Source organism: Leucoraja erinacea, chromosome 8, assembly GCF_028641065.1.
Source record: "Leucoraja erinacea ecotype New England chromosome 8, Leri_hhj_1, whole genome shotgun sequence".
NCBI classification, from domain to species: domain Eukaryota; kingdom Metazoa; phylum Chordata; class Chondrichthyes; order Rajiformes; family Rajidae; genus Leucoraja; species Leucoraja erinaceus.
In genome coordinates, this window is record NC_073384.1 from 15,616,010 (window position 1) to 15,643,351 (window position 27,342).

General features: G+C 41.9%; 1 protein-coding gene across 6 annotated transcripts in view; it reads right to left on the reverse strand.

The window, feature by feature from the left end:
• The window catches only part of stxbp5a (syntaxin binding protein 5a (tomosyn)), a 235,648-nt gene that overhangs the window by 196,079 nt on the left and 12,227 nt on the right, over nucleotides 1–27,342 (reverse strand). For all 6 annotated transcript variants that reach the window (XM_055639037.1, XM_055639042.1, XM_055639040.1 and 3 more), the window contains exons 3-4: nucleotides 10,434–10,515; nucleotides 3,210–3,310 (exon numbers count right to left, since the gene is read on the reverse strand). In XM_055639037.1, the coding sequence (XP_055495012.1) occupies nucleotides 3,210–3,310; nucleotides 10,434–10,515 (183 nt within the window). The remainder of the gene's footprint in view (nucleotides 1–3,209; nucleotides 3,311–10,433; nucleotides 10,516–27,342) is intronic.

The window sequence follows — 27,342 nt, forward strand, 5'->3', positions numbered from 1 at the left end:
ACCTCATAGATAATCCAAGATTATAATTTAAATTAGACAAAATGCTGGAGTAACTCAGCAGGACAGGCAGCATCTCTGCAAACCCATTCCTTCTCTCCAGAGATGCTGCATGTCCCGCTGAGTTATTCCAACATTATATGTCTATCTTCAGTTTAAACCAGCATCTGCAGTTCCTTCCACCCATTCTTTCTCTTCAGAGATGCTGCCTGTTCCGCTGAGTTACTCCAGCATTTTGGATCTATCTTCGGTTTAAACCAGCATCTGCAGTTCCTTCCTACACCAAGATTATAATTTCACAACTGCGAAAAACAAATCCAAAAAGTATGGTTGAAAATAAAATAAAAAAATGTGACATTTGCTGCATAAAGCAAATGTAATCGTAGTTCACTCTGAGATTGACAAACTGCAAATGTGCCCTGGGGAAATCCATCCTGCTTGGTCAGTGAAGTTAACAAACTTCAAAAGCAGGCTCAAGCAACAGCAAATTTGTAGTTAGACAAGGCAAATAAATGTTGAAGGTAAAACATTTAATCATGAAGGTTGCTCTTACCCAACATAAATGTACTCTCATTAGATGCCACTTTCAGCTTTCCTCCTCCTCCACAACTAACAGATTTTCTCTTCTTCCAGTTCGAGGGAATAAATTCTTAAGGCTTCCTGACGTCACGATGAATTTAGATTCAGATTCAGATTCAATTTTAATTGTCATGATCAGTGTGCAGTACAGAGACAACGAAATGCATTCAGCATCTCCCTGGAAGAGCGACATAGCAAATGATTTGAATAAATAATAATAAGTGTCCGGGGGGGGGGGGGGTGATGATTGGCAGTCACCGAGGTACGTTGTTGAGTAGAGTGACAGCCGCCGGGAAGAAGCTGTTCCTCGACCTGCTGGTTCGGCAACGGAGAGACCTGTAGCGCCTCCCGGATGGTAGGAGGGTAAACAGTCCATGGTTGGGGTGAGAGCAGTCCTTGGCGATGCTGAGCACCCTCTGCAGACAACGCTTGCTTTGGACAGACTCAATGGAGGGGAGCGAGGAACCGGTGATGCGTTGGGCAATTTTCACCACCCTCTGCAATGCCTTCCGGTCGGAGACAGAGCAGTTGCCATATCATACTGTGATGCAGTTGGTAAGGATGCTCTCGATGGTGCAGCGGTAGAAGTTCACCAGGATCTGAGGAGACAGATGGACCTTCTTCAGTCTCCTCAGGAAGAAGAGACGCTGGTGAGCCTTCTTGACCAGAGTTGAGGTATTGTGGGTCCAAGAGAGGTCATCGGAGATGTTGACTCCCAGGAACCTGAAGCTAGAAACACGTTCCACCTCCGTCCCGTTAATGTGGATGGGGGTGTGCGTGCCACCTCTGGACTTCCTGAAGTCTACAATGAGCTCCTTGGTCTTCTTGGAGTTAAGGGCCAGGTTGTTGTCAGCGCACCATGCTGCTAAGTGCTGGACCTCCTCCCTGTAGGCCAACTCATCGTTGTTGCTGATGAGGCCAATCACCGTTGTATCATCTGCATACTTGATGATGGTGTTAGTACCATGTACAGGTGTGCAGTCATAGGTGAAGAGGGAGTAGAGGAGGGGGCTCAGCACACAGCCCTGTGGAACGCCGGTGTTCAGGGTGAGGGTTGAAGAGGTGTGCTTGCCTAACCTAACAGACTGGGGTCTGTTGGTTAGAAAGTCCAGTATCCAGTTGCAGAGGGAGGGGTCGATGCCCAGGTTACCGAGTTTGGTGATCAGTTTTGATGGTATAATGGTGTTGAATACTGAGCTGTAATCGATGAACAGCATTCTTACGTAAGTGTCTCTGTTGTCGAGGTGGGAGAGGGCGGAGTGAAGTGCCGTTGAGATGGCATCCTCTGTACTCCTGTTCTTGCGGTAGGCAAACTGATAGGGATCCAGTGTGGGGGGTAGGCAGCTTTTGAGGTGTGCCAGGACCAGCCTCTCGAAGCACTTGGTGTTGATGGGGGTAAGTGCAACTGGGCAATTTAACCATAACTTTATGAGGGTGAGGTCCACACTGATGGGGTGAACATAGAAATATAATCTGAATTTTAATTCCATACACAATTTTTGTATATAAATAACAACGTCAGACAGAAGTGATTAGTTTGGGTGTTTTAACTGTAAATCTCTTGTGTAAAACCAAAGAAATAGAAAAATGAAACATTTGAGAAGAGGATGTTTCTGTTCCAGATAAAGAGATTCAAAATTATTTGCAGCCAAACACTTATCTGAGCCTTACTATTGTTGAATGTATTTATTCAAGAGAACAGAAAGCCATCTGATTCAAACACAGCTTCAGGTCTGCAACCTCCTGCTTCTCGATAATTCAAATTAATGAAATTGCAAACAACCAATCTTCCAGAATGGGGGTGGGAGAGTGGGAGAGGGAGAGGGAGTGGGAGAGGGGGAGAGAGAGAGAGGGAGAGGGAGAGGGAGAGGACAAGCTTTGCATTGTTATTCCATGCCCCTCAGTCCCAATGGAAATCGACATCTCCTGCAGCCAAGGGAGCCAGCTGCTTCCAGGTGCACCCCCCCCCCTCCCCCACCCCCAGCACGCGAATGTGATCTGGTTAGTTTTTCCGTCCCACTTCTGTCTCTACTGCCATTGAGACACATCTGTATGAGTCCAATTATGTCAAGCAAGTAACACGGACAAACATTTCTAGTGATTTTTTTTGTTGAGGCTCGGAGCACCCCAAAGCACTTTTTAACAAATGAACTCCTTTGATGTGCAGCCAGTAAATGTTTGGGAGAGGACAAGATTCCATAGCTCTAGCAATACATTTTAGATTAATTGAATAGATTATTTTAAACTAGGCATTAAATGTTCAGATATTCAAAAACTTAAAACCATTAATGGGGTTTGTGCACTCTTTGAGATGCACTTTCTACAGAATCCTGTACATCTCATTCCCTTCACGAAGTCATCATTTAATCTTTTTCGAACACGCTTTCAATCAAACAATCAAAATCTTAACAATCGGCTGCAAAAACATCTTCTCTGTCACCTTTATCATTTACCTTAACTTTATGTTCTCTGCTTACTGACATTTTGATGAGTAAAAAAAGTTTAATCATGGAATAAATCACAAAATGTCAAATACTAAATATTGTTGTAAATGCTCAAACTACATTTCAATATTTATCCAATATACATAGTAAATACCAGTACACTAATGAATATTTTGTTAATTTCTCTACCTTTCTTTGTTGAATTTAAGAGAATGGAGTATGGCAGGCCTTTTCTGACGCAGATTCCAGAGATGTAAGGTATCATCTGCCAAGGCACTCACAAGGGCTCCCTGCAAGAAAGCAGAAATATGTTAAATTTTACAGCAATGCATTATACAAAAAGGCAACAAGACCATAAAGATTGTCCTTTCTTGATTGCTGTGCAACATCTCAGTCTCCCAGGAAAAAGGCAAAACATTGTAGAAAGCATCGCCCATTTGGAAACTACCATAGGAAAATCCACTTACAATGTAATTGAATGAAGCTCCAGTTGCTCAGACGTCATCAATCATAACAAAGCAGAAAATTTACCCTAGGATCAAAAATGTCCACCTTTTAGTGGAGATAACATTCTTTTTTTTTTTTAAACGTTGTAGTAACACGGCATTCTCAAGTCTCAGCAGCATGTCCCAGATGGCTGCTGGCATCTAACATAACAGCCTATATATAATTCTGTTATATTTATTTTTCCCAGACAGTAAAGATCAGCCCAAGATAAAAATATCATGGGTAACATATACTGAAGCTAACGTTTGAAGCTGTCACTCGAACCATTTCCTGGAAAAAGGTGACCATGCGAATTTGATATTATTTGTCACCATTCCTCATATAGTGAACTGGGGTGCCTCACAGGACGGAAAAAGATAGAAACTGGCACCTTTTATGATTCAGTACCTAGGAAATGTATCTGGTTTCTAAATGTAGAAAACAACCCTGGATGTCAGCTGTGGATCTGTTGGTAGAGCACATATTCCTGGAATCGGGAATTTTGGATTTATGACCCACTCTGTATATTTGTGCACGTAATCTCGCTCAGCTGCCACTCTAATGTTATAATGAGGAAGTGCTGCTATCAAAGATAACATCTTTCAATGTACATTCATGCTCTATCTTTCAATCAATCAATTTCCTTTCTCAGCTGGATGCAAACAGTCTCTTAACATTATTCCGAGAAACAGCAGGGAAGTTATCCATAATGCTAGCCCAGTATTTTCCCCTGAACCCAGAAATGTGTGTGCCATTTGAAGAATTTAATAATTATAATATTTATTAATAACAATTAATAAACATTAACTGTGAAGTGGGTTAAAGCTTTCAGGTAAATACAAATTATTTTTTTCTTCTGTTGATGATGGCGGTTAGTCAGTTTTTCCAATGAATTCTCTATTTTTCATGATTTACAGAATACAAGGCAACGGAATGCAGAAAATGAACTCTAACTCCCATTAAGGCAGACTGTGCAATTATTATAATATTTATTAATAACAATTAATAAACATTAACTGTGAAGTGGGTTAAAGCTTTCAGGTAAATACAAATTATTTTTTTCTTCTGTTGATGATGGCGGTTAGTCAGTTAGTATGGTTGGGGGGAGGCTAACTTTGAGGAGATGCGAAAGGATTTAAAAGGAGTAAATTGGGACAGTTTGTTTTATGAGAAAGATGTGGAAGAGAAATGGAGGACCTTTAAAGGTGAAATTTTAAGAGTACAGAATCTTTATGTCCCTGTTCGGTTGAAAGAAAATAGTAAAAATTGGGAAAAGCCATGGTTTTCAAGGGAAATTGGACACTTGGTTTGGAAAAAGAGAGAGATCTACAATAATTATAGGCAGCATGGAGTAAATGAGGTGCTTGAGGAGTATAAAGAATGTAAAAAGAATCTTAAGAAAGAAATTAGAAAAGCTAAAAGATATGAAGTTGCGTTGGCAAGTAAGGTGAAAGTAAATCCAAAGGGTTTCTACAGCTATATTAATAGCAAAAGGATAACGAGAGATAAAATTGGTCCATTAGAGAGTCAGAGTAGACAGCTATCTGCAGAGCCAAAAAAGAAGAGGGAGATATTGAACAATTTCTTTTCTTCGGTATTCACCAAGGAGAAGGATATTGAATTATGTGAGGTAAGGGAAACAAGTAGAGTAGCTATGGAAAATATGAGATTCAAAGAAGAGGAAGTACTGGCACTTGTGAGAAATATAAAAGTGGATAAGTCTCCAGGTCCGGACTGGATATTCCCTAGGTCATTGAGGGAAGTTAGTGTAGGAATAGCAGGGGCTATGACAGAAATATTTCAAATGTCATTAGAAAGGGGAATAGTACCGGAGGATTGGCGTACTGCGCATGTTGTTCCATTGTTTAAAAAGGGGTCTAAGAATAAACCTAGCAATTATAGACCTGTTAGTTTGACGTCAGTGGTGGGCAAATTAATGGAAAGGATAATTAGAGATAATATATATAAGCATCTGGATAAACAGGGTCTGATTAGGAACAGTCAACATGGATTTGTGCCTGGAAGGTCATGTTTGACTAATCTTCTTGAATTTTTTGAAGAGGTTACTCGGGAAATTGATGAGGGTAAAGCAGTGGATGTTGTATATATGGACTTCAGTAAGGCCTTTGACAAGGTTCCTCACGGAAGGTTGGTTAAGAAGGTTCAATGGTTGGGTATTAATGGTGGAGTAGCAAGATGGATTCAACAGTGGCTGAATGGGAGATGCCAGAGAGTAATGGTGGATGTTTGTTTGTCAGGTTGGAAGCCAGTGACTAGTGGGGTGCCACAGGGATTTGAGTTGGGTCCACTGTTGTTTGTCATGTACATCAATGATCTAGATAATGGTGTGGTAAATTGGATTAGTAAGTATGCAGATGATACTAAGATAGGTGGGGTTGTGGATAATGAAGTAGATTTTCAAAGTCTACAGAGAGATTTATGCCAGTTGGAAGAGTGGGCTGAAAGATGGAGTTTAATGCTGATAAATGTGAGGTGCTACATCTTGGCAGGACAAATCAAAATAGGACGTACATGGTAAATGGTAGGGAATTGAAGAATGCAGGTGATCAGAGGGATCTGGGAATAACTGTGCACAGTTCCTTGACAGTGGCATCTCATGTAGATAGGGTGGTAAAGAAAGCCTTTGGTGTGCTGGCCTTTATAAATCAGAGCATTGAGTATAGAAGTTGGGATCTAATGTTAAAATTGTACAAGGCATTGGTGAGGCCAATTCTGGAGTATGGTGTACAATTTTGGTCGCCTAATTAGAGGAAGGATGTCAACAAAATAGAGAGAGTACAGAGGAGATTTACTAGAATGTTGCCTGGGTTTCAGCAACTAAGTTACAGAGAAAGGTTGAACAAGTTAGGGCTTTATTCTTTGGAGCGCAGAAGGTTAAGGGGGGACTTGATAGAGGTCTTTAAAATGATGAGAGGGATAGACAGAGTTGACGTGGATATGCTTTTCCCACTGAGAGTAGGGAAGATTCAAACAAGGGGACAAGACTTGAGAATTAAGGGACAGAAGTTTAGGGGTAACACGAGGGGGAACTTCTTTACTCAGAGAGTGGTGATTAGATTAGATTAGATTCGTTTATTGTCATTCAGACCTTTCGGTCTGAACAAAATTTTGTTTCCCTGCAGTCATACATATAATTTTAAAAAATGACAAAAAGACATAGTCAACACAAATTTAACATCCACCACAGTGAGTTCACCAAACACCTCCTCACTGTGGTGGAAGGCAAAATCTTAAAGTCTCTGGCTCTTCCCTCTTTGTTCTCCCTCTGCGCCGATTCAAACTCCGTGGGTGGTCACTGCCTCGCCACAGCTCAGAGGCCGAGTCGGGTCTCCGCTGCTGCTGCCTCCGCCACAGCTCCAGGGCCGAGTCAGGTCTCCGCTGCTGCTGCCGCTACAGCTTCGGTGCCGAGTCAGGTCTCCGCTGCCTCCGCCACAGCTTCGAGGCCGAGTCGGGTCTCCGCTACCGCTGCTGCTGCCGCTGCCGCCGCCACAGCTCCAGGGCCGAGTCAGGTCTCCGCTGCTGCTGCCGCTGCCACAGCTTCGGGTGCCGAGTCAGGTCTCCGCCGCCTCCGCCACAGCTTCGAGGCCGAGTCGGGTCTCCGCTACCGCTGCTGCTGCCGCCACAGCTCCAGGGCCGAGTCAGGTCTCCGCTGCTGCTGCTGCCGCTACAACTTCGGTGCCGAGTGGGGTCTCCGCTGCTGCTGCTGCTGCTGCCGCCACAGCTCCAGGGCCGAGTCAGGTCTCCGCTGCTGCTGCCGCTGCTACAACTTCGGTGCCGAGTCAGGTCTCCGCTGCTGCTGCCGCCGCCACAGCTCCAGGGCCGAGTCAGGTCTCCGCTGCTGCTGCCGCTGCCGCCGCTACAGCTCCGTTGCCGCCAGCTCCGCCATTAGGCCTCGGCGCAGACGGAGACGGGGGATACGACCGAAGAAAAAGTCGCATCCCCCGAAGGAAGAAGCCAAAGCATGTTTCTCCCACCCCACCCACACACATACACAACTTAATAAAACAAAATTAACTAAAACATGACAAGGAACAAAACGAAAGAAAAAAAACAGACGGACTGCAGGTGGGCCGCAGCTGTTAAGCCAGCGCCGCCATCTTGGAACTTGGTGGCTGTGTGGAATGAGCTTCCAGTGAAGGTGGTGAAGGCAGGTTCATTTTTATCATTTAAAAATAAATTGGATAGTTATATGGACGGGAAAGGAATGGAGGGTTATGGTCTGAGCGCAAGTATATGGGACTGGGGGAAAATATGTGTTCGGCACGGACTAGAAGGATTGAGATGGCCTGTTTCCGTGCTGTAATTGTTATACGGTTATTATATTATATGGATTAAACTGACATGGTTTGTCAACAAGCACTAAAAAAATATCCAGTAATGAAGCCGTTTACCTCTGCTTTATATATTCTCAAAAAAAACCTTTTGGTCAGTTTAATGGGATTGGGCGCACTTAACGGTGGGACGCCCTCACTTTCAGTACTTGCATCCACGTTGGTATCTTAGATTTGAATAACCAGTTTGCTAAATACATAAGATAGACACAATGTGCTGGAGTAACAGCGTTTCTAGAAAAAAGGATTGGTGACTTTCGAGGTGGGATGCCTCTTCAGACACACTCCTTTGCTCAAAAAAAGCTGATGAGTCAATTTAGTTTAGGACTAGAGTGAGAATATGTAGCCATTAACACGAATCATTGGTGTCTGTTGATATGTCGTTGCAATTTTCACATCAGCATTCTTAGGTTGTCTTCCCGAAAAGATGGGAAAACTGCTGTTGCTTTACTGGCTTAGCATATTTGAAAGCATCATCCATGGCTCAGTTGCCACTCATGAAAATATTGCAAATATTATTCCATAAATAAAATTATTCCAAAAATAAAATTATTCCAAATATCAAGCATAAAATCTAGCCTGACTGATGGAAATGCCACTTTTTGTATAGTAAATGGAGGAATTGGCTACCCTTGCTAGTTCTTCTAGCCATTATATTGAGCAAACATTTATCCTTACAGATAGATGCAAATATGCTCACAAAATTACTTGGAAGAGTGTCCTCGCTAATATCCTTACTGCTTGTCCAACACAATTTAAATGAATGCACTTATTTGTTCTAAAATCCTGCAGTGAAAGGACTGTCACCCAGCAGATCCATGTCATGTATGTATTGCACTTTGTTCAAGGCAGTTTCTGGTAGTAGTTTATTTGTTAAAACGGAAAATAAAACTTGCAACCCAAAGTACTTTTGAAATGTGGTTATTGTAGTTATGCAGGAGATTCAATTAATAGTTCAGCATACAAGAACCGACATACAACACTGTTTCCTACATACATGGTTCTTTACACATATAATAATACCCAAAGGCAAGTTGTGCCTCAGAATTTTAAAATCACAACTTCTACGAATTCTGTGAGAAAATCAATTGGATCACCAGAACTCTTCATGTAGCAAACGAGCTCATGTCGCTTCTGCAAACGTCCTTTGAGCCTTGCACAGTCAATTAATGCAATCTCACTCCAATAAAGGCGGGTTACATCTGGAATAGTCAAGTAATACAATCTCACACCAATAAAAGGTTAGATATGGGATGATCATGCAATAAATCTGAGCTTTTTGAGGATTAATAATTGCCATTTTTTAAAGCGAAAATGATAGTTCTCAGACAAAGTGGGCCAGCATGGAAGATTGGAGTCATCCAAGATGCAAGACATGGAAGGGAGTAATGGAAATCGAAGAAGGGAGAGAGATAAAAAAGAAACAAGAAATTGATGGGATCAGATACACAAAATGGGATTGTGAGGAAACCAAGTTAGGAGGAAAGCTGTTATAAAATTCTAAAGAGCATGATCTTGTGTCAAGTGCAACATGCCCTTAAAAATCAAATGAAAATGTAAAAGTTAAAGTCCAATTCACTGTTGGAGTGAATATAACTTTGTTCCATGAACATACAATCCTCATAAATTATCCGAAAAACTGCAAGCAATTGCAAAAATAATTACTTTCATTCACATCTTCAATTGCTGGATTAAACACTTCCAGGTTTCAAGGTCAGTTTATTGTCAGATGTACCAACTAAGGTACAGTGGAATTTGAGTTACCATTCAGCCATACTAAGTGAAAAGCAACAAGACACACAACCACATAAAGGTTAACATAAACATCCACCACAGTTAACTGGCAAAAGACCAATGTAGTTATTTTGGTTAGATTTATGATTAAAAAAAATCTGTTCAATTTAAATATATTTTTCAAGATTGCAAAATAAATTCAAATTAAAAATTAACCTTGTGAAATCCATCTCACAAACATAACACTTAAGTGAAAATTTGTGCATCAATCTCACAAAACATACACACAGACTAAAATTGAAACAAAATTTTAGGAGGCCAGCTGTGAAAGAGCATGATATGTGTCAAGTGCAACATGCCCTTAAAAAATCAAATGAAAATTGGAGTGAATATAACTTTGTTCACATACAATCCTCATAAATTATCCGAAAAACTGCAAGCAATTGCAAAAATAATTACTTTCATTCACATCTTCAATTGCTGGATTAAACACTTCCAGGTTTCAAGGTCAGTTTATTGTCAGATGTACCAACTAAGGTACAGTGGAATTTGAGTTACCATTCAGCCATACTAAGTGAAAAGCAACAAGACACACAACCACATAAAGGTTAACATAAACATCCACCACAGTTAACTGGCAAAAGACCAATGTAGTTATTTTGGTTAGATTTATGATTTAAAAAAATCTCTGTTCAATTTAAATATATTTTTCAAGATTGCAAAATAAATTCAAATTAAAAATTAACCTTGTGAAATCCATCTCACAAACATACACACTTAAGAAGTGAACGCAAATTTGTGCATGCAATTTAAACCACATTGAATCCCAGAATATACTTACTTCATTGATCAAGAACTGCAGTTGGATTACTCCTGCAAAACTGTCATGCTGGCAGTAACACTCCACCCCTGGTCTTCCGAAGCTGAAGATTCATACTGTTAAGGAATATGTGTGTTTTTCAACAGTGCCAAATCCAGATAACATTTTCAAGTTATCAGGTAAAGCAAGAGCACATTTTCTCACTATTCTCCCAAACTTAGGAACAGCTATGTTAGTACATATGATTAAGTTGACATACCTTTCACAAAAGGCCAATGTTACACGGTTCTTCAAGGACCGACTTCAATGGCATTAGTTTTAACGTAGACAAAATGAAAATCAATGTTCCTCTATTTTTAGTTTCTGTGCTTTTGCTTTTTAAACTTCAAGTGCACTAAAGATCTACTGATCCATTCAAATTTAGACCTTTTATTTATTTCTTTCGCATATCCTGAGCATCTCAAGTATGTTCTTCTGTTTATAAACAAATAAAATGTCTCACAATTTCCAGACCCTGATATAGCAGCTCAGAATACTGCAGCTGGAAGCAACGAAACTAACAATTATTTATTGTAAAAAACATTATTGCGAGAGCTTTGAATCTAGAGTTCAATTTATGATATTTACCATAGATATTGCTGTGTATTAACTGGTTTGCCATTGGCTGTACATATTTAAGGAACATACAGAATCCTGTAAATGATAGGTTTAATCTGTATCTGACAGATTATTTTATACAGATATCTGTAAAATTATCAATGTTAAAAAGATTGTTAAATTGCTGGCAACTCTACCTCCCTAAAATTCCACAAATTATCCCTTGTATAACAGCAGCTTGTCGCAATGGGTAGCAAACATGCACTTAGACAGTCGTAAGTTCAAGCTTCACTGCAGACCTTGAGCAGACAATCTCACGCTAGCATTTCAAAGTTGTATTGAGGGCACACTGCATTGTTAGAAGTGTCAGCTTTAGGATGAGAAAATAAACAGGTATTATCTGCCCATTTCAGTAGATGCAACAGCACCTTTCACAAGCCCAGTTTCCCCCAAAGTGCTTTGCAGTCAATTAACTACTTTTCCTTTAAAGTGCAGTTCCAATCATAAGATTGAAAACATGCAGCCAATTTTCTAAACTCCCACAAACAATGGTGTGATAATGATCAGACAATCAGATTTTGTGGTTGAAGGATATTGGGCAGAGCACCAGGGAAAAGGCGTGCACTTTGGAATAATGTACCATATGATCTTTCAAAAGGAAAGCAATGGACTTCAGTTTAGTGATGCAGATTGGTCAAATCACTGCCCACCTGCCACTCATGGGTTTGGCAGGCTGACTCCATGCTGCATTCTATGCTGTCCTAGTTTCATTGTGGGGGGGGGTCACACATTTTAAATAGACAATATTTGTCGGCTGCCTTCTGCTTACCTTGGAGGACTTACACAGTTCCCGCTGCACCAAAAAATCCCAGAGTATCATAAAGGACATTTCCCACCCCGGACACTCCCTGTTTGAACTGTTGCCGTCAGGCAGACGGTACAGATCTACAAGGACAAGGACGAACAGACTAAAAAACAGTTTTTACCCCACTGCTATAAAAGCACTAAATGTAGCTGCCAAGGAACGCAGGGGCGAGACATACTAAGGGACTGTGGTACACTGTGAAATCGACAGAAGGATGGAGGGTTGGGTGTTTATGCGTGATATTTTCGTGATATTTATTTTAGTTGTTTATCTTTTAATATTTTACCTTGTATGTATCGTTAGCTTTTAGAAATGTTTGAATGGTGCACTGACTGGCTGACATTTTTAAATTTCGTTGTACATGGTTCATGTTACAATGACAATAAAGAAACTATTCTATTCTATATTCTATAACTATTCTATATTCTATTCAATATACAAATGTGTGCAGGAGTAGACCATTCGGTCCTTCGACCCAGCACCGCCATTCACTGTGATCATGGCTGATTAAACACAATCAGTACCCCGTTCCTGCCTTCTCCCCATATCCCTTGACTCCGCTATCTTTAAGAGCTCTATCTAACTCTCTCTTGAATGCATCCAGAGAATTGGCCTCCACTGCCTTCTGAGGCAGAGAATTCCACAGATTCACAACTCTCTGGGTGAAAAAGTATTTCCCCATCTCCGTTCTAAATGGCCAAACCCTTATTATTAAACTGTGGCCCCTGGTTCTGGACTCCCCCAAAATCAGGAACGCGTATCCTGCCTCTAGCATGTCCAATCCCTTAATAGACGTATATGTTTCAATAAGATTCCCTCTCATCCTTCTAAATTCCAGTGTATACAAGCCCAGTCGCTCCATTCTTTCAACAAATGACAGTCCCGCCTTCCCAGGAATTAGCCTCGTGAACCTACGCTGCACTCCCTCAATAGCAAGAATGTCCTTCCTCAAATTTGGAGATTAAAACTGCACACAATACTCCAGGTGTGGTCTCATTAGGGCCCTGTACAACTGCAGAAGGACTTCTTTGCTCTTATACTCAACTCCTCTTGTTAATAAGGCCAACATGCCATTAGCTTTATTCACTGCCTGCTATTACCTGCATGCTTATTTTCAGTGACTGATGAACAAGGACACCCAGATCTTGTTGTACTTCCCCTTTTCCCGACTGGACACCATTTAGATAATAATCTGCCTTCCTGTTCTTACCACCAAGTGATCCAAGATGGTTGCGCGCCAGGACGCTGCGGCTGTGACCTCTCCTAGATTGAACTGTTTTTTCGTCTTATCTCTGTTTGTTTGGTGGGAATTGTGCCAGGGTAGACCAAACACGATTCACTTCACCCGAGAATCGCTCATTTTTATTGGAACGACGCAACAACTGGGGGTTTTGTGTACTTTCCAACATACACACGAGATTCCAGCAGAGATCCAGCAGAGCACAGAGCACCGGGGTCCCCATGGATAACCTCCCCCAACAGTCACCACAGGAGACGGAGAGACCGCAAACGGAAGCGAGGGCATAGAGCCGGCGTGCTAACTTGGCTAAAGAGGAATCCGTACAGACCACCACTCCCCAGCCTCTTTGTCTCCAACGCCAGGTCTCTTAACAAGATGGCTGAACTAAGACTCTGTTTATCATCACAATCAGCTATCCAGGATAGTTGTGTTCTGATAATCAGTGAGACCTGGCTCCATCCTGGAATACCTGATGCTGCTATTGAGCTAGCGGGCCGGGCTACTCACCACAGCGACAGAACCGAAGCCTCAGGTAAACAATGCGGGGGGGGGGGCTGGTTGTTTTTACGAACAATAACTGGACTACGGATACTACTGTTACTGAGAGACATTGCTCACCAGACCTAGAAATGATGGTAGTTAAATGCAGACCCTACCATCTCCCAAGAGAGTTTTCTATGGTTTTTATTACAGCCGTATACTTAGCTCCAGAGGCTAAAGCTAATGTAGCACTGGGCTACCTGCTAAATGCGATCAACAAACAACAGAACCCACATCCTGGTGGGGTTTTTATCGTGGCTGGTGACTTTAATCACACCAACTTAAAGAAAGTACTGCCACGGTTTGTGCAACATTTTAAATGCCCAACTCGAGGGGAACACACACTAGACTGTGTTTATTCTAACATTCCTAAAGGTTACAGAGCCTTACCCCTCCCCTCCCCCCCCCTGGACAGTCAGACCACCAGTCATTGTTGTTAATCCCAGCCTACATCCCCATCAGTAGAAAGCAGAAACCCACTACCAGGATCATTAAAACTTAGCCAGAGGATGCAACCTTACTACTGCAGGACTGCTTTCAGAGCACAGACTGGAGTCTATTTTATAACCAGGACCTAGAAGAGTACGCTGCAGCAGTACTCTTCTACATCAGATGTTGTGTGGAATGTGTCACCATCAACAAGTGCATCCGTGTCTTTCCGAACAGGAAACCATGGATGACTACGGAGGTCCAGCGTCTTCTGAAGGAGCGGGACTTGGCCCACAAATCTGGCAACAAAGAACTGTACAGCGCTGCCAGACACAACCTTAAGCGGGGCATTAAATCAGCTAAAATGTCCTACAAGGAGAAGATCGAGGACCATTTCACCTCCAGGGATACAGCACGCATGTGGCAGGGAATACATCACCTAACAAACCTCAGGGGCAGCAGGGACCCACCGACAACTGCAAATACATCGCTGGCAGAGGAGCTGAACCACTTTTTTGCCCGTTTCGAGAGAGGTCCGAATGAAAGAACCTCTCTCCAACTGGACCCTGCTGACCAGCCACTTACCCTCCAGTTAGAGGAGGTAAAGCGGGCCCTGAGAACTGTTAATGCTAGTAAGGCTGCTGGCTCGGATGAGATCCCAGGCAGGGTGCTCCGGGACTGTGCTCACCAGCTCGCTGGGGTATTCTGACATTTTTAACCTTTCCCTAGCACACTCCTCCGTGCCAACGTGCCTGAAAACCACCACTATCATCCCGGTGCCCAAGCAGACAAACATCAACTCCCTCAATGACTACAGGCCCGTTGCTCTTACATCTGTAGTCTCCAAGTGCTTTGAAAGGCTGGTCCTAGGTCACCTTAAATTATCTCTCCCCCCCTCACTCGACCCACACCAGTATGCATATAGGGCTAATAGATCTACAGAGGATGCCATAAACACTGTCCTCCATGCTGCACTACAATACCTAGAGGAGAAGGGGTCATATGTCAGGATGCTTTTTGTTGTTTACAGCTCAGCTTTTAATACAATCATACCCAGCAAGCTGATCACAAAAATGCTAGACGTTGGCCTCAGCAGTCAACTGTGTCGGTGGATATTGGATTTTCTCAGCGAACGCCCAGACGGTGAGACTTGGACCGTACACCTCGACATCCCTGACCCTCAACACAGGAGCACCGCAGGGCTGTGTGCTCAGTCCACTCCTCTACGCCCTATACACACATGACTGCTTGCCCCATCACCCCGCAAATAAGATCATAAAATTTGCGGACGATACAACGGTGGTGGGGCTCATCTCAAATGGGAACGAGGTCGCCTATAGAGAGGAGGTGCACAGACTTTCTGAGTGGTGTGCTCACAACAATCTCTCTCTGAACACTAAAAGGAGATCATCACTGATTTCAGGCGACATAGAGCGGAGCTCAGGCCACTGGAGATAGGGGGCGAGGAGGTGGAGAGGGTGCCTAGTTTTAAATTTCTGGGGATCAACATCAGTGAGGATCTTAAATGGTCTGTGAACTCTGCTGTAGTTGTAAAAAAGGCGCAACATAGACTTTACTTCCTCAGAACACTGAGGAAGGCCCATCTGTCTGCTAAACTGCTGGAGTCTTTCTACCACTGTTCGGTAGAAAGCATACTGACTTACTGCATAACTGCCTGGTTTGGGAACTGTTCAGCAGCTGACAGAGCAGCTCTCCAGAGGGTGATAAAAACTGCCCAGGGTATCATTGGACTTCCCCTGCCCCCTATGGAGGACATTTACCACTCCAGATGTCGCAGCAGGACCTGTAATATCGTGAAAGACATTACACATCCTTGTCACCACCTTTTCACACTGCTGCCCTCAGGAAAAAGGTACAGGTCGCTAAAGTCACGCACTGCCAGACACAAGAACAGCTTTTACCCATCAGCAATCTTGGAACTGAACTCTGTCTCGGGAGCAGGTTATTGGGAAGGAGGGGGGGGGGGGGGGGGGGAGAGAGAGTGTTAATTTATGTAAATGTGAATCCATGGGTGGGTTTGGGGAGGGAGGGAGTGTAAAAAGTATGAGTATGTGAATGTTTGAAGTTCTTTTAAATGGAGAGACACAGTAATCTCGTTGTATGTGACACATGCAATGACAATAAAGCATTCTGATTCTGAATGGATAACCTCACATTTATCCATATTAAACTACATCTGCCCACTCACCCAACCTGTCCAAGTCACCCTGAATCCTCATAGCATCACACTGCCACCTAGCTTTGTGTAATCTGCAAATTTACTTTTAATCCCTTCATCTACATCATTAATGTATATTGTAAATAGCTGCAGTCCCTGCACCAAGCCTTGCAGTACCCCACTAGTCATTGCCTGCCATTCTCAAAGGGACCTGTTAATCCCTACTCTTTGTTTCCTGTCTGCCAACAAATTTTCTATTCATGTCAGCACTCTACCCCCAACACTATGTGCTCTAATTTTGCCCACTAATCTCCTATGTGGGACCTTATCAAAGGCTTTCTGAAAGTCCAGGTACACTACATCCACTGGCTCTCCCTTGTCCATTTTCCTAGTTACATCCTCAAAAAATTCCAGAAGATTAGACAAGCATGATTTTCCCTTCGTAAATCCATGCTGACACAGACCGATCCTGTTACTGCTATCCAAATGTGACGCTATTTCATCTTTTATATGACTCCAACATCTTCCCAACCACCGATGTCAGGCTAACTGGTCTATAATTCCTTGTTTTCTCTCTCCCGCCTTTCTTAAAATGTGGGATAACATTAGCTGCCCTCCAATCCACAGAATCTGATCCTAAATCTATAGAACATTGGAAAATGATCCCCAATGCGTCCACGATTTCTAGAGCCACTTCCTCAAGTACCCTGGGATGCAGATCATCAGGTCCTGGGGATTTATCCCCAGTCTATCAGTCCCATCAGACTTCCTCTTTGGAATGAACTGATCCTGCCCCTACTGTATTCCCAGAAATACCTGCCATTGTCAGCCCTGCTAGGGTTTCTTTCCAGTCAACTTTGGCCAGCTCCTCCCTCATGGCTCCATAGTTCCCTTTGCTTAACTGTAATACTGACACTTCCAATTTTTCCTTCTCCCTCTCAAATTAAAACTTATCATATTATGGTCACTACCTCATAATGGCTCCATAATGGCTCGTCCACCGAGAGCCTGCTGACATACTGCATTACAGCATGGTATGGCAGCCACCATGGCAGACAGGGAGAGGGAAGGGTAACTGGACAGCCTGCCCCTACTGGTTGCCTTCCCAGATGGACATCTACACCTCCCGCTGCCTTAGCAGGGCAAAGAAGATCACTTTCCAGACAGCTCCCACTTTTGGCGACCTGCTGCCCTCTGGAAGGCGCTATAGGTGCTCCATCCAGTTCCAGACTCAGGAATAGCTGCTTCCCGAGAATTATATCTACCATAAATTCAAATCCACACATGCACCGACTACACCGCCCAACACGGACTTCCATCTGTATATATGTATATATGTATGTAGCGCCGTAGAATTTGTGCACCTATTCCCCCCCCCCCCCATCTCCCTTCTGTTTTGTTTTTCTGTTTCTTGTTTTTTGTGTAAAATTGTATGTATGCACTGAGTACGAGCAGCTTTCAGTTTCACTGTACATGTATAGTGACAATAAATGGCATATCTATCTATATCTATCTTTACCTCGAGTTCCCTTATCAAACCCAGTTAATTACACAACACTAAATCCAGAATTGCCTTCTCCCTGGCAGGCTCCAGTACAAGCAGCTCTAAGAATCCATCTCGGAGGCACTCCATGAACTCCCTTTCTTGGGGTCCAGTACCAAACTGATTTTCCCAGTCTACTTGCATGTTGAAATTTCCCATAACCACCATAGCATTACCTTTGCGACATGCCAATTTTAACTCTTGAGACAACTTGCACCCTATATCCAGGCTACTGTTTGGATGCCTGTAGATAATTCCCATTAGGATCTATTTACCCTTACAATTCCTCAGTTGTATCCATGCTGACTCTGCATCTCCTGATTCTATGTCACACCGTGCAAGGGACTGAATTTCATTCCTTACCAACAGAGCTACCCCACCCCCTCAGCCCACCTGTCTGTCTTTTCGATAGGACGTATACCCCTGAATTTTCAGTTCCCAGCCCTGGTCCTCCTGCAGCCATGTCTCTGTAATTCCCACAACATCTTACTTGCCACTCTCTAACTGAGCCTCAAGCGCAGTTTTCCTTTGTATCAGACGATTAGAGTCATGGAGTGATACAATGTGGAAATTGGCCCTTCAGCCCAACTTGCCCATACCGGCCAACTTGTCCCAGCTACACAAATCCCAGCTGCCTGCACTTGGTCCATATCCCTCCAAACCTGTCCTATACATGTACCTGTCCAACTGTTTCTTAAATGTTGAGATAGTCCCAGCCTCAACTACCTCATCGGGCAGCTTGTTCCATACACCCACCACCTTTTGTGTGAAACAGTGACCCCTCAGATTCCTATTAAATCATTTCCCCTTCATCTTGAACACATGTCCTCTGGTCCTCTATTCCTCTCATGATTTTATACACTAATTACTTTATTACTTTAAAAGTAATTATATAACTTTAAAAAAAAAACCCTGATGATGTATCCATGCTCATTTTTTTTTTTTGAGGTGGGTCATGCTTCACAATTGGATCCACTCTCAGAATCAGAAACAATAATCATCTGGAAGCAAGCAGGAATTTATATATTTGAAAAATATTAAACAAAAATGACCAAGTTCTACATTCATTCAATTAATTGCATATATTTAACCTTTAATTAAAGCAAACAATTAAGTGGGCCCACACCTCCCACCCTACTGAGCTTTTGCCCAATTCTCAGACTGCCAGAGAACTGTCCTTCATGGGCACACACACAGCCAGAGCCACCCTGCCTTCGGAGGTCCAGTGTCACCGAGAAACCTTGTTGAGCCTGATGGTTGAAAGGGGAGAGCCACACACTTACATAGGCCTATAGATTCTATTTACTAATTGCATGACAAAGTGGTAACTGCTGGACAACATGTTGGACAATCCAGCATGTGATGTTATCCAAAATCAGATAGCTCCCTCGTGCAGCAATGCTCCCTGCTGGGAATGTAATAAATGTATCCAACATCCAAACACACATTAATCCATGCCACGCAATCACGCATTTTTCAAGATACATTTTTTTTTTCTATGACAAGGAATTTTCTGAATCATTATTCCAATCTTATGCTGTCAGGACTCTTGACAGATAGTGATTCAATTTGCCTTCACAGCTATCTGTTGATGCAAAATAAACTATATTCTTTGGAAGCCTATTCTTTAGTTTAGTTTTAGTTTAGAGATACGGAGTCCACGCTGACCAGCAATCGCCATTCACTATCGCTATCCTACACAAGCTCGGGACAATTTAACAAAACCAATTAACCTACAAACCTGTACGTCTTTGGAGTGTGGGAGGAAACCGGAGATCACACACATGTCAGAGAGAACCTGCCCCTCGATCCGTTGACTCCATCTACAGTTCACACTATCTCAGGAAAGCAGCCAGCATTATCAATGACAACTCACAACCTGGTCTTTCCCTCTTCTCCAGCAAGGCAAAAGATACAAAAGATGCATTTGGAATATTATGAGCAGTTTTGGGCACCATATCTGAGGAAGGATGTGCTGGCTCTGGACAGGGTCCAAAGGAGGTTTACAAGAATGATCCCAGGAATGTGTATGTTAACCTATGATGAACGTTTGTCGACACTGGGCCTGTACTCGCTGGAGTTTAGAAGAATGAGGGGGAACCTCATTGAAATAAACAAAATAGTGAAAGGCTTGGATAGAGTGGAAGTGGAGAGGATGTTTCCACTAGTGGTAGAATCATAACCTCAGAATTAAAGGACATTCTTTTGGGAAGGAGATGAGGACAAATTTCTTTAGTCAGAGGGTGGTGAATCTGTGGAATTATTTGCCACAGAAGGCTGTCGAGGCCAAGTTGGTGGATATTTCTTAAGGCAGCAAGAGACAGATTCTTGATTAGTACAGGTGTCTGATGTTATGGGGAAAAGGCAAGAGAATGGAGTTAGGAGGGAGAGATAGATCAGCCATGTGTAAGAAGGAACTGCAGATGCTGGTTCATACGGAAGAAAGACACAAAAAACTGTAGTAACTCAACGGGACAGGCGGCATCTCTGGAGAGAAGGAATGGGTGACGTTTTGGGTCGAGACCCTTCAAGGAGGAACTGCAGATGCTAGTTCATACTGAAGAAAGATTCAAAAAGCTGGAGTAACTCAGCGGGACAGGCATCTCTGGAGAGATCGAATGGGTGCCAATTGAGATGCTGCCTGTCCCACTGAGTTACTCCAGCTTTTTGTGTCTATCTTCGATAGATCAGCCATGATTGAATGGTGTAGTAGATTTGATGAGCCTCTATTAAACATTTTAAGACAATTGCATTAATTTTCAGTAGATATAATAACCTGCAACAAAATGGCAATAAATAATGCATGCATATTCAAAATAATTCACTACCACCCATATTTCCACCTCCACTCCTCTTTTGCCCACCTGCATCCAGGTTACAAATGTATCAATAATCTGCGCAACAATATTCTTGAAAAATGCATGGCTCGCATTATAAAAATGTTACTACTGTTTTAATCAGTCTGAAAAGAATAATAATCTATCAGTTTACATTGGTGTTCCATTATGAACACTTTACAATGTGTTCATCTTAAAAACACAAAACATGAAGACCTATGTGTCAGGCTTGCTTCTTTTGATTTATTGTAAACATTTGATTGAGTTCAGGGATGTTTCAATCTTATTATTAATTTTGGGCAAAATTGGTTAATCTTAGGTATTACATAACAATACATAACTTATTGTCTTCAAACAATAAGATGCACCTAGTTTAGTGTTTGAGCACAATCAGATCAAATTATCAACATACTAATAGGATGGTGTGACACGTCTGCGCACTGATTCTGCAAGCTACATTGAAATTGTTCCATAATTTTAAATCTAATTTTAGAGGAATGTGTGTGGGATTCCTGTCAATTGTTAGACACAATAGCAATATCTGGCCTCATTTAAAGATACCGCAGATCTCACCATTCACGTTGGTGCTTTTCTCATGTGTGCAGAATTGTAGTGCGCCTACGTTGCAACCCGCCAAAAAGTATAGGATCAAAAATTATTCCTTTATTCATAATGTTTCAGGAATTTTATATCACCAAAACTGCAAACTGCCTGGTTGAAGAGTGGAAAAGACTCTCAAAAATTCCCCTCAGCTACAGAACCTTGGAATGAAAGACTAAATCTTCATCTTCCTGAGCCATTTCTTTCTGAGCCATTCGTACACATATTTTAATTCTTCCGTTTTACTCTGCACCATTATACCAGCGGCAGCACATCCCTACAGTCAATACTCTATGCACATTTTGTAAATCATACAGTAAAATGTAAATATTTCCACGGTGCCATGAGGTTTTGTGAATGTGAATAATAAACAATTTTCCTAGTTGGCCTCGAGGTTTCTATGTTTAAAAAAGATTGGTTTAAACTTTTTGTTTAAACTTTGGTTTAAATTTTGATTTTCTCTGGAACGCTGGAGGTTGAGGAAAGACTTGGTACAAGTATATAAAATTATGAGAGGCATAGATAATAAGATAGACAGTCAGAACTTTTTTCCCTGGATGAAAATATCACATTCTCGAGGGCCTAGTTTTAAGGTGCGAGGGGCAATGTTTAAAGTATATTTGCTGTTTATTCGTTTTTTAAAACAAACATGGTGTGTGCCTGGAACACTCCAGCAGTGGTTATGGTGGAGGCAGATGCAATGGTGATATTTAAGAGACGTTTATATAGGCACATGGATATGCACGGAATGGAGGGATATGGAAAATGTGCAGGCAAGTACAGCAAAGGTTGGTCATCATGTTTGGCACAGGCATTGTGGGACGAAGGGCTTGTCCCTGTGCTATACTGTTCTACTTGACTTCCAAAATGCATCACGTCGAATTTGTTGGAATTGAGTCGCCAAACTCTGCCGAACTTTCCATCTGATCCATCTCCTGCCACGGCTTAGACAGCCTTCTTCACCATCCACAACTCACCAACGTTCTTGTCATCCACAAACTGACTAATCATAGTCAAGTCGATCGTGTTGTCATATGGTATGGTGAGGTACAGGTACAATGAAAGTCTTGCCTGCAGCAGCATCATAGTTACATAGACTTGGGTACATAGGCATACTTCTCCTATTTTTATATCTAAGGCGTTAAAATATATCAGAGAAGATTGACCAGGATATTGCCAGGCCTTGGGGCCAGGGGTGTGGGAGAGAATCGTCAGGCTGGGATTTTGTTCATTGGAGCAAAGGAGACTCCACAAGGGGGGTGATCTTGTGGAGGTGTGCGAAGCCATGGGAGGGATTGGTGGGGTCAATGCATGCTCTTTTAGCCGCAGTGGGCAAAGTCAGAAACCTGGGAACGTGGGTTCAATGTGAGAGGGAAGAGACTTGGGGGGCATCTGAGGGACAACTTTTTCACTCAGAGGGTGGTGGGTGTGGAATGAGTTGCCAGGAGAGGAAGTTGAGACAGGTGCAGTGGCAGCATTTAGAGGACACTTGGACGAGAGGGGTGTGGACAAAATGCAGGCTAGACGGGTTGGCTTAGATGGGGCATCTTGTTCAGCATGGACGCGTTGAGCCAAGGGGTCTATTTCCTTGCTGTATGACTATACTCTAAAAACACTGATTCCGTAGATGGCCAAGATATGACTGAAATAGGAAGGACTAAATAACTAATACGACTAATAGGAAGGCCCACATGCACTGAAAATGTTTCAGAGCAATGAAGAAGGCAGGAACCAGAAGAACAAACATGTTTCAAGTTTTGGGATTAGTCTGGATTAACTCGTCCTGGATACAAACAATACAGAAAGAGCTGAGAGTACAAAATAGCAAGGTGGGGGAATCTGGGGACCACAGCAAAAGTTGCAAGTCTGGTGTTTGGTAGTTAAGTTCCTTTTAAATGGGATTCAAGCCAGAGATCTATGCGAGTTGATAGTAGGATGGCCCCACTTCAAGCCTATCTCTTGGAAGCTATCGTGGAGAAACATGATAAATTTAAGCAGAGCAACATCTTAGCATTCAATCATAAAATATTTTGTTTCAATATCTTAATCTTCCTGCAACTACATCACAGTTACGCCCCGTAAATAGCAAATGCTCAAATTTTCACGTTCCTATGTACTTCATTTTGAGTCGTCCCACTTTATATCTCTCCTCAACCATGCTTATTTCTATTCCGTCTTTGTATCTTCCTACCTTATATGATTGTGGATCTTTCTATCTTTCTCTACCTCACTTTCTGCCCTTCACTTCATGTGACTCTCTCTCACGCACGTACTCTTCACCCTCCCCACACACCCACTTTGTGAGCATACATCTCTCATTTCTATTACTCCCAGAGCCAAGCACTATCCATTTATGGGAGGTGTGTGAAAATTTGCAAATGATATAGAAATGGGGCAGGACAGGGAGGGGAAGACAATCTATGAGTGAGATACAAAAAGTGCAGGGAGAATTATTGATGGGTGGAGCGAGTTGACAACAAAGAAGGAAAATGGAGTACCTTGTATGAGAAAATGCAAAGCTATTCCCTTTGGGAGGAAGAATGATAAACAGATAGTTTAAATGAAAAAAGACAGGAAAAGCAGCAGCAAAACAGGGATTCGCAGGTCGTATATGTTAGAAAAAAGCTAGCAGGAAGATTAGTGGATGTTGATATTTAGTTCAAGAGGGTATGAGTGTGAAAGGGAAGTACAATTATACACGGTACGAATGTAACTGTATCTGGAGTACTCTGTAACGTACGGAAATGTCTCATCATTTGACACAGTTCTAAGTAAATTAGCAAAGCTATCAGATTGTCATGAGGAAATGTGGAACAAGTTAGGTTTATACTAGTTGGAGTTTAGAACACAAGATCTCTGGGTGCAGGGTAAATGGTGGGAGGATAATGCCACTTATATGAGATTTCAGAATAAGAGGGCACCAATTTCTGACAGATGAATGAGAATATCTACTCTCAAAAGTCTGAGTGTCTTTGGAATTCCTTGCTCCAGAAAGCTGTAGAGATTGAATCCATAGATATATTCAAAACTGAGGTAGATCTTTAATCAATGAGAATCAATGATTAATCGAGATGACAGGAAAGTAAACATAAGAAAAATTGAATCAGCCACAAATTTATTGAATTGTGGGTTAAGTTTAAGGCATCCAATAATCTACTCCTGTTTCTATTTCTCATGGTCTCATGCTATAGTTACAAGGATTGTAAAGCAAAACCTCAAACCAATCATATAACATGAAATAGAAAATTCAGACTCCTTGGACACTGGAATAAAACCACATTAATCCAGATCACGTGGCCCATACATTTCCTACCCTGAGGGAATAGATTTGTATCAGTGTTTTACAATCACAATTATTAACTTTATTTTTAAAGTTCAAATAAATTTGTTAAAAGTAATGTTCGGAAGGTAATACAGTGCCCTCCATAATGTTTGAGACAAAGACCCATCATTTATTTATTTGCCTCTGTACTCCACACTTTGAGATTTGTAATAGAGAAAAAAAAATCATATGTGGTTAAAGTGCACATTGCCAGATTTTAATAAAGGCCATTTTTCTACATTTTGGATTCACCATGTAGAAATTACAGCTATGTTTATACATGGTCCCTCCATTTCAGGGCACCATCATGTTTGGGACACGTGGCTTCACAGGTGTTTGTAATTGCTCAGAGGTGTTTAAATGCCTCCATAATGCAGGTATAAGAGAGCTCTCAGCACCTAGTCTTTCCTCCAGTCTTTCCATCACCTTTGGAAACTTTTATTGCTGTTGCATGAGGACCAACGTTGTGCCAATGAAAGTCAAAGAAGCCATTATGAGACTGAGAAACAAGAATAAAACTGTTAGAGACATCAGCCAAGCCTTAGGTTTACCAAAATCATCTGTTTGGAACATCATTAGGAAGAAAGGGAGCACTGGCGAGCTTACTAATCGCAAAGGGACTGGCAGGCCAAGGAAGACCTCCACAGCTGATGACAGAAGAATTCTCTCTATAATTAAAAAAAATCCCCAAACACCTGTCCGATTGATCAGAAACACTCTTCAGGAGTCAGGTGTAGATTTGTCAATGACCACTGTCCGCAGAAGACTTCATGAACAGAAATACAGAGGCTACACGGCAAGATGCAAACCACTGGTTAGCTGGAAAAATAGGATGGCCCGGTTACAGTTTGCCAAGAAGTACTGAAAACAATCACAGTTCTGGAAAAAGGGCTTGTGGACAGATGAGACGAAGATGAAATTATATCAGAGTGATGGCAAGAGCAAAGTATGGAGGAGAGAAGGAACTGTCCAAGACTCAAAGCATACCACCTCATCTGTGAAACACAGTGGTGGTGGTGTTATGGCCTGGGCACGTATGGCTGCTGAAGGTGCTGACTCACTTATCTTCATTGAGGATACAACTGCTGATGGTAGTAGCATAATGAATTCTGAATTGTATAGACACATCCTATCTGCTCAAGCTCAAAATAATGCCTCGAAACTCATTGGCCGGTGGTTCCTTCTACAGCAAGACAATGATCCCAAACATACTGCTAAAGCAACAAAGGAGTTTTTCCAAAGCTAATCATTTGTCAATTCTTGAGTGGCCAAGTCAATCACCCGATGTGAACCCAATTGAGCATGCCTTTTATATGCTGATGAGAAAACTGAAGGGAACTAGCCCCAAAACAAGCGTAAGCTAAACATGGCTGCAAAACAGGCCTGGTAGAGCATCACCAGAGAAGACACCCAGCAACTGGTGATGTCCATGAATTGCAGACTTCAAACAGTTATTGCATGCAAAGGATATGCAACAAAATACTAAACGTGACTACTTTCATTTACATGACATTGCTGTGTCCCAAACATTATGGTGCCCTGAAAATATGGATTACACATTCACACTTCAAAATCACACAATAAAAATAGAAATAAACTTGGAATTGAATCCATTCATTGATTCTGAAAATATTCTGGTGGTTTAAATAAACCCAAATAAATGCATATTTGAAAGTTAGAACAATCAATTACTGACATTCTTGGAAACCAGCAACATGAATGATATCATGGAATGGTAAATAGTCAAAAACTAAAGCTGTTTTATTGATAAGGAATGACTGAGCAATCATAGAGTTCTAATAATGATTTCTCAAAATCCTAACAGATAGAAATCAGAGGTTGCAGCAGAACACCAACAACACATTATTTTAAAATTTTCACCCTATTCCCATACATTTATAATCTATCATAATCTCAAAAGTAAATTGATTAAATTATTCTATACTCCAATAATTAAAGTGAATTTCCCGTTATTCTTATTATAACCCTTGATCTATGACTCGACTTTACCAATCTGTCAAAATGGAAGCAGTCTTTCACCACTTACCCTCTTAATAACCTAGATAATTTTGAAACCATTATTTCTTATAGGCTCAAGCAGGATGAAAATAGACTGATTAGTAAATTTGCAGATGACATTAAAGTGATATAATTGTGGTGTTGCAATTGTGTAGATGGTTATCAAAACATATACAGAATCTTGATCAGCTTGGCAAGTGGGCTGTGGAATAGTACATTTTGTGAGTAAGGAACTTCAGAGTGATACCATGGATGTTGCTACAGGCCTTTCTTCATTTCAAAAGGTTTGTAACTGGTTAAAGACATACAGGGAAAACGGTTTTGATGAAGCCTTGATTGACACTAGTGAACTTGCCAAAGACCTAGATGCTGAGCCTGTATTCAAGACTCAGAGTAAGCGCTTACGCAAAATTTTTTTACTGTCACTAAAACAAATGGTATTGTAACTATATACTTTTCAGAGATGATCTACACATTTTGTTTGTTACCTGTAGGCTTACATATATGCAATTTTATATTAAAATGTAGCTTAGATCTGTTTGGTCAATTAAATTGCATGCACTTTTTAAGCACACATTTTGATTACTTTCCATTCTACCATAGAGATATAAAGTCTATAATAGACTTTATTTATATTGCTATGATTCTACAGACCTTGGCTGGCAACCTGGGGCTCACCAAAATTGTTCCCAATTGGGCCCCGCACCACCTAAGGCCGTCCCTGATGGGCGGGGAGGGCTGTGTGTGTGGGTGTGTATG